This window comes from Myotis davidii, unplaced genomic scaffold (genome assembly GCF_000327345.1).
Source record: "Myotis davidii unplaced genomic scaffold, ASM32734v1 scaffold111, whole genome shotgun sequence".
Taxonomy (NCBI): Eukaryota; Metazoa; Chordata; class Mammalia; order Chiroptera; family Vespertilionidae; genus Myotis; species Myotis davidii.
This window is the reverse complement of record NW_006284347.1, coordinates 799311-807805: the sequence shown is the minus strand read 5'-3', so window position 1 is coordinate 807805 and position 8495 is coordinate 799311. Positions and strand designations below refer to the sequence as shown.

The following is an 8495-nucleotide window of genomic DNA, read 5'->3' as shown; positions in this document are numbered from 1 at the left end:
GAACCTCAGACATTCTTCCTTCAGGACAGAAGCCCGGAGAGGCAGCTCTGCTGAGCGACCCCTTGATGAGCGTGGGGAACAGGTGCTGTTCATTATGACCCACCCTCCCCCCCTGGCCCCAAGCGAAGGGCTGGCAGAGCTGCTGGGCAGACAGAGCCTGGCTCAGCGGGGGCGGTGCTCACGAAGTAACAGGCCTCTCAGCGGACAAGGAGCGGAGGAAGGCTGACCCTGCACGCCGGGCCCAGCTCTCACGTCTGGGCCTTCGCTGAGAGACCCCAGAGGTCCTGGGGGAAATGGTCACAGCCCGGGAGGACGGTCTCCACTCGGCCTCCCTCTGGCCTGGAGCCTGGGGTCCTGTGCAGCTGCAGGTGGGCCGGGGCGTCAGGAACAGGCAGAGCACCGAATACAGGCAGCAGCCAGGCCTTCTGACGTTGGCCGAGCCCCGAGCCCTCACCTGCTGGAGGCGGGTGAGCTGTCCTCCTCGTAGTCCTCCTCACCGCTGAAGTACTCGGGCTCCCCCAAGCAGCGGGGGTCCCTGAAGTACCCCTGGACCTCTGGGTCTTCCCGGCAAATGGTGGGGAACTGCTCATCTCCTGAGTCGGACCTGCGTTTGGGAGAGAGGACTTCAGCACCTGGGCAGGTGGCAGCCATGCCCTGCAGCTGTGCCTCCACGTGCAGCCAGCATCCTGCCCACGCGCACCTGGTTTCTCCCTGGGCACACCTGCCTCAACCAGGACTGGGCTAAGGCCACTGGCAACAGCGCAGCGTGTGTGTGTGTGTGTGTGTGTGTGTGTACACGCACCAGAAGTTTCTCTCTCAGTACCTTACATAACGCTGGTGCCAGACCACGATGCCTAGGGGCCTTGGGGCCAAGGAGTAGATCTAATTCGGGGAACAGTACAAGGAAATGGCCCTCGAGACCAGCATCCCAGGGAAAAGACGGCTCCCAGGCCACCTGTCTGATCCCTGCTCCTTCCTACCTGGGCCCCGTGCAACTGCAGAGCCTGGGACAAAGAGACTCCCTGGCCACCCACTTCCTGCTGCATCCGACCCACATGGGTGACGGGAGTTCTGGATACCGTGTCCCAGGGGAGACTCATGCATGATGTCCGCCAAGTTTTCCAAGCCTGCCCACTGCCCCGAGCTGTCCTCATGCTTCCCTGAAGCGTAGTCTTGTGGGCCTGGGTCCTGAGGAAACCAGCTACGCCGCGACACGGCTTCCCTCCAGGGAGAGGCCTGCCCTGAGTGCTGTGTGCTGTTCCCTCTCCCTGGCCTTGAGCCCAAGATCTCACTTGTTAAACCAGCAGACCTACCCTCCCATCACCAGCACAACCACCATCCCACCCACTCCCACCTGCCTCCCATCCGCTCAGCGGACATGGAGCAGGTGACACTGCACGTGTTGAGGGCAAAGGAGCAAACCTGGCCCCTGGTTTCTAGGAGGCCGGGTCATGCTTTCACCAACACCCCACAGGAGGCTTGACCCCAGAAAGCAGCTGCCATTGCCCATGTCACAGGCCCGGGCACTGGTGCACAGCGGCTCTCCCTGTGCCGTCCCCATGGTCTTCAGGGTCTGGTCTGTGGGCACCTGGCACGTGAATGCCAGTCCTTGGGTGGTAATGGTCCCAGGGCTGGGAATCGTTTTTCTGCCCAGGGCCATTTGGATATTTATAACATCATTCGTGGGCCATACAGAATTATCAACTTAAAAATTAGCCTGCTCTATTTGGTCAAATATTTAATAAACTCACCCCTAATGCCTTGGCAGAGCCAGACCAAATCATTTCACAGGCCTTATATGGCCCTCAGGCCGGACGTTCCCCACCCCTGGTATGTGGCAGAAAGAAGCCACTCCCCCGCTCCCCCGCCTCCTGGGTGCACAGCCCTGAGCTATAACATTGCAGGAACTTCTCATCTCTCCGCATTCAGAGAGGCCAACTGGTCACACTTATAACACACAGTATTTCACACATAAGCACAGGCAGGGGGCACATACCTAATGTAAGTTTCATAATAGCGGGCTCTATCCAGGAAATGCATAACAAGGGAGGGAGGGGAGGAGGAAGGGAGAAGATAAACGTTAAATATGTCCAACAGAATTTAAAATGCAGTTACCAGGCTACTACCTAGAGCGGGGCTGGCAAACTGTGGGTCATGGGACAAACAGAGTTGCCGCCTGTTTCTGTATGGCCATGACCTAGGGGTGGTGTTTGTATTTCTAAACGACTGAAAACCATCAAAGGAAGAAAAATATTTCTTCACCTGTGACTCTATGATGCTCACATTTCAGTGTCGAAAATAAAGTAAGTTTATCACACCGTCGTGTGATAAACTGCTTCCTCACTACAGCCGTGGAGCCGAGTCACCCAATGGACTGTAATGTGCTCAGAGTCTAACACACCTGCCGTCTAGCCCTTCCCAGGAAGGGTCTGCCAGCCCGACCCCAAGTCTGCTGGCACAACTGGGGAGGGCGGAGTTTGCGCCTGCTGCCATTTTAAGGAGCGTATCACTCAGCAGGACACAGGATGGCGGGGCCCGCTGTCCTTCAGGGCCATCCTGCAGCGAGGCCCTGGAAAGGCCGTGACCTCGTGGCACTCACAGGTTCCACTGCCCATGTCCACTGGGGATCTCCTGCCTGTGCCAGCGCATGGGGGTGGGGGCAGACACAACATCACCACGTGCCAACACATTGTAAAGGTTACCTTTTCCGACTGGACCTTCCTTGAGGCTCATGGTCATGCTTGTGGGAGGAATCATCCCCATTTTCAGACACATGCTCAAGGCTCCCAATGCTGGGCTGCTTTCCGGGGGCAGCTTTGGACATATTGGCATTATTGAGATTGGCATTGGTTGAGCTGGGAACTTGCTTTCCTATGGAATTATGGTTATGATGGTTATGACACACCGAATTTCCTGCTGGAGGAAACAGCGGTTTCTCAGTATCACTTGCAGGTGGAACTGAAGGCCTTTGGACATGCAGGGGACGGTGGGTGGTATTGGTCTGCTGAAGGGAATCCCTCCTATCACTATTAACATGATTGACATGGTTTCCAAGCAGGGCACCATTTCTCTGCAAAATAATGGGAGAACACACCAGGTAATTTAACAAGCATTTGATGCAGGCTAGCTACGTTAGGTCACTTTTTTCTACATGAAACACATATTCTAGGTAAGCTCCGGAGGATCCCTGGAGAACGACCTGAGGGCCTCAATGTGTCTGCGTGGGGGCTGGTCCCCCTGAAACGAGGGAGGTTACCGATTCCTGAGCCGAGGAGCAAGCTCTCGGCTGTCACTCGCGTGTGCGCTTCCAGTTGCTCCAAGTTGAGGTGACTTATACCCAGCAGGGCTGGCTGGCAGCCCCAGCGAGTGAGGTTGGGTGGTAGGCATGTTCCCTGGGCTGGGGATTGGGGGACTGGGAGGCTGAGGGCCCCTAGCAGCTCAAAGAACTGGCCTGGAGAAGAAGGGGGCCGTGTGGGCAGGCAGCTGCCGGAAGCACCCAGATGCTCATCCATTCCAGCCAGTGGCTGTGGCCAAGCTCCTCGGAGCTGCCAGCGCGGGGCAGAGGAGTGAGCTTGGAGAGGCAGGCCTGGCCCTAGAGGAGGTGCTGGTGAGTGGGGAGGGCTGCTGGGGGGAGGGCATGGTCTGAAAGCCCCCTACGCTCTGGTGCTGGCTTGCATTCTCCGGGCACTGCTGTGGCTCATTAACTGCCCCAACTGGAGCCCTGCCCCAGTATTTCCAGGCGGCCGGTGCATAGCCGTGCGCGGAATAATTACTTTGACTACATCTTCTTCTTCTCCTTTCGTTTCCTCGGGCTCATCATCTTGCAGATCACACGATATAGCCCGCCGGATCTCTGGCCCGATGTCGTGCAGTGTCCTTAACCCCGCCTAGATCAAGGAGAACGGCAAACAGATCAGACAGCGCGGGAGCCTGGCCCGGCCTGGGTCCGGGCGCTGCTCCTGCCGATTCAGCTGTGGGAGGGAAGTGTCTCCACAGGACAGCCCGGGGAACTGACTGCTGTCTGCACGTCACAGGAGTCCCTGCAGCCTCAGGGTTGTAGGGTGTGGTCAGGGGGTCCAGATGGTCGAGCCTGGGATGATCAAGTCCCCACTTAGGAAACTCTTTTCAAATGCCCCCTCCCCTTTGCAGGGCACAGCACCTGGTCACTAGTACTAGGTCTGTCATGGCCAAGAGCCCATGCCCAGGTCTAAGCGACAGTCTGCAGAAGGATATCCTGCAGACTGAAGAGATGGGACAGGAGGAAAGACCTCACAGCCAGATCTGCTAGGGAAACTCTTTTCAAATGCCCCCTCCCCTTTGCAGGGCACAGCGCCTGGTCACTAGTACTAGGTCTGTCATGGCCAAGAGCCCATGCCCAGGTCTGCAGAAGGATATCCTGCAGAGCGCCATCTCCCAGGCCCCGGGCAGGGTGGGGCGCCCAGCCTGGCTGCTGGGCAGGGAGGGACGAGGGCTGGCTGGCGGTGTCCAGGATGCGGAAGCCGCGGTGCAAGTGCCGGACGGCAAGCAGCCCAGCAGCCACCGGGGCCACTGGTTCTGCTAAAAAGCATGGGAGCGAGGGAGGGACACAACACACGGCAACCACCAGCACACTCAGGACGCGACAGAACGACTGGCATGCACACAGACCTGGGCCGCTGTGCAGTGCCGCCTCCGGGGCCATCGTGGGACCCTGGCTGCAACCTGTGCTCGGGCTGAGACCGCGCCAACTGTCAGGTGTCCTCTCGAAGACCACGGCATACGGACACAGGCTCACCAGCCTCGGAGGCCGTGCTGGCCCCACCGCTGACACCCAGGCCCCTCACAGACACTCTGCCTTCCCCGAGGCCTCACACTGGCCTTCCTTATCCTGGGTCCCGGGCTGCCTTGGGACAGGGTCTGGGAGCAGCCTCCCTGTTGTTCCAAACTTCTGCAGGGAAACGCTTGGGATGCTGATGGACCAGATATGGGGGAGGTACAGTCACTGGCTCTGAGAAAAGGATGATGTTCTGACCATCCGTTTGAGGAAAAGGAGCAAGCGGACTCAAAGACTAATGGGCACACGATAGCAGATTTATCCTTTTCCACAAAAAGACTTACATCTGAAAGAGGCACTTCCTCCCTGCCCCAGGTCTAAGGCTGCTCGTGTGTATCGGGGCGGCACCCTTGTTTGTTGCCAGCCAGCCTGCAAACCAAGCAGCCACTGAAGGCTGGCTGTGCAGGGCTCCACCTGCAGCTAACACACCATGTCAGGACGGACCAACTGAGGGTTGTCAGGGGGACCTCTTCCCTGTCCTTCTTCCACAACGCCCAGCAGCAGTGGGCACAGGACGCAGATGGGGCCTGATGACCATACTGGAGACGGCCCAGCAGTGGCCAGGCGGGGGAGGGGCTGGAGGAGGGGATAGTGGGCAGGTCCAGCAGGGCTGGGCCCCCTGGTGTGGGAATTCTCAGATTGGTCTTTGCAGACACCAGTGATGCTGGTGTTAATTTAGAATATAAAGTTGTACAAAAACTTCCCAACAGGTTCTTTTTGAAAATGACGTCCTCCATAGTAGCACCTGCCTAGGAAGATGAGCCTGGGTCTGTTGAACCAGGCTTTTAAGAGAGGACCAGCGGGTCTTCCCATTTCGTGAATTGTGGGGGTGAGAGAGCCACCCAGCGCCAAAGCTTTCAGGTTCCTAGCTAGGAATGCCAGGTCTCGCAGGGGAAAGCCGCACACGTCCCAGAGCCAAGCCCGGAACAGTTCGTGGGGTGTCAATGAGGTCGCCACTCCCTTTCCTGTCCCTCTGATCACAGGCACAAGATGCACATGCACACACCTGTGCACGCACTCACATGCACACACAGGCACACACAGGTACACACCCACACACATGTAGACACATGTAATCACACAGTACACTCACATTCACATATGTACTCACACACATGCATACACACATGTACGCACACACTTTCCCTCTCTTGGGATCCCAAGTCCAGCACGTCCGAGCCCAGAGGGTCATTGGCTTGGAGGGGGACCCACTTGCCATTCTCATGGAAACATCAAGAAGGCAAGTCTATGGCAAGGGTGCAAGCCCTAACGCAGCAGGGCTACAGGCGTGTGCAGGAAGCTGGAGCCCAGTAGTACTGAACAGCCTGTGGCTCATTCAGTCAGCATTTCCTAGGGCACAGTTACCAAGGGAAGAGAAGCTAAGCCAGGGTTCAAGGCTGATTCTGGATCACGGGGAGAAAGGGCTGTTGCGTATCTGAGGCTCCCAGACAAGAAGAGACCAGGCTTGAGACACCTGCTGCTGCCCCCACAAAATAAACAGAGGTGACAATGCACCACGTCAACACCCCCAGTTAAATGATGTACATTAATCCCTGTTACAAGGCAGTGGGCCAGGAACACAGAGCTTAAATAACAACAAATAACCCTGATCACTGTCATCCAACTGATTGCACTAGGTCTAGGAAAAGGAATAGAAAACTATTTATTTGGATAATTTGTAACATCATCCTCTGTTGACGGGTTGACATTTCACTGAAATACACATATAACACAATTGCATAATAAAAACAAAACCTGTCTCCAGCACGTCGTCAGTGATACACCAGAGTGAACAGACACAGGAAGGACAGAGCGTTTGTTTGCAACATAAATCATGGAGGAAATCGAGAGGCGGCCCAAGAGGCCGTTCCCAAAGACAAGTAATGACAACATATTTATTAAAGAGACATCAGAGGAGGAGAGAAGGCATCCCTCTTCCCAGACAGGAAAGCAGAGGCTTAGAAGTCACGGTTACATTTGGCTTGCTCCACGCGGCAAGAAACACGCCGTCTAGAGTCAGGGACTGACTTGACTCTTTCAAGTGGGACCCAGGGGAGGCCAGGCAGGGTGTCTGCCAGGGCTGGGAATGAGGGGAAGAGATGTTACCAAACTCGAACTAAAACGAAGCTGAAGCACAGCACCCTGAATTTATTACATATCACAAAACAGGATAATGAATTTTTTCTAGCACACAGATCGAGCTAAAAGTTAGCTTAGGCTGCTCCAAAAATTCCATAGGCACAAATTCCAATCCCCCCAAGTTCAGAAAACTATCTTAAATCCTTGAAAAAAATATTTTTTTTTACAGCTCTAAAAAAAAAGAACATTTTTTCTTGAAATAAACACTTTACAACCAGTAAAATTGTGTATTCTTCCGTATTCCATATCTGTGTCTACCTCTTTCGGCCAAAATATTATTTTAATTTGAAATGTGGTCATAGCACTTAAACCAACACAATTAAAGCCATATAAAGTCATTCCGTTAACATCACAGTAGAATTATGGTTTTGAATAAACACAGAATTGCTATAAAATAGAAACATTATTGACTTAAGATGTCCAATCATATAAAATATTAAACAGAATCAAGCCTAGTTTCTGGTTGATTTTTAAATGCTAGATGTTATCATAAATATATTTTTAAAAAAGAAATGGCGCTTTGCCTGTAGACTGCTGCTTTAAATTTAGACACCATTTAATTGGGATTTTATAGATATTTACTCTACTAAATGATCAAGTCACACACAAAAAAACCCAAACTATAAAATCTCTCTAAATATCTCTGAAGCAATAGCATAAAATTATGATATTTTAACATCAAAACTGAACATTCATTTACCTTCCTTCCTCTTGCCCGTTTTCAGGGTTACGTTTTCCCTACCGGTGCACGTGTAACACTTGCTCTGCCTGTCTCCCTAAGCTAGTGCCATCAGACACAGTCACCTGCCGGCTCTCGGGGCTCCGGCAGGCATGCCCAACCCCCTCTGAGCCTACACTGTAGCAGGGGAGGTACGAGATGCCTATCCCCAGCCGGCATGGGGCCAGGCCGTTCATCTTCAGGAGTGAGTGCCAGGCTTTCAGACTCCAGCCCAAAGCCCGCGCCTGGCGGGCTCTCCATCACTGGCAGTTTCACCCGGCGGCTGGCCCTGCTCAGCCGGTTCTAGTTAACCCATCAGCAGGACTCAGCCCCTACCCACCCAGCCGGACGATTTTAGACTAGCTCCCTTCAAAGAAGGAACTGGCGATTAACTTCTCACAGATACACCTGCTCACCTACAGGCTGTCCCCCGCCTCTTCCGCATGCACACCCCTCCTTCTGTCATTGCTTTCCTCCAGGGAAAATGTGACAGTGTGTCCATTATGAACCCTCCTCGAGTTATAGAAGGGGTTAGAATCATAAGCATGACGCTCCATGAGTCAGCCACGGTGAGTCCAACCCTCACTGAAAAGCCAGCTGTGACGTCACCCTGCACGTTATCCATGGGGCTCACATCCTTTCTCTGGCTACAGCCTGGAGGGAGGGCGGGCCAGTTTGTTCCTGTCTGGTTCAGTGACCTGCCCCAAATAGCAAAGGCTCAGTGAGGTGCCCATGACACCCTGCTGGCCCCACCTTCCACCACCAAGACAAAGTCACTGGGTCCATGAATGCTGGGGTCAAGTCTCAATCGAACGCATTCGTGAC

General features: G+C 54.3%; 1 protein-coding gene across 2 annotated transcripts in view; it reads right to left on the bottom strand.

Moving 5' to 3' along the window:
* Window positions 1–8495, bottom strand: part of CACNA1D (calcium voltage-gated channel subunit alpha1 D) — a 306783-nt gene that overhangs the window by 14280 nt on the left and 284008 nt on the right. For both annotated transcript variants that reach the window (XM_015571127.1, XM_006754674.2), the window contains 4 exons: window positions 3774–3887; window positions 2703–3070; window positions 1997–2023; window positions 455–604 (listed from right to left, as the gene is read on the bottom strand). In XM_015571127.1, coding sequence (XP_015426613.1) covers window positions 455–604; window positions 1997–2023; window positions 2703–3070; window positions 3774–3887 — 659 coding nt within the window. The remainder of the gene's footprint in view (window positions 1–454; window positions 605–1996; window positions 2024–2702; window positions 3071–3773; window positions 3888–8495) is intronic.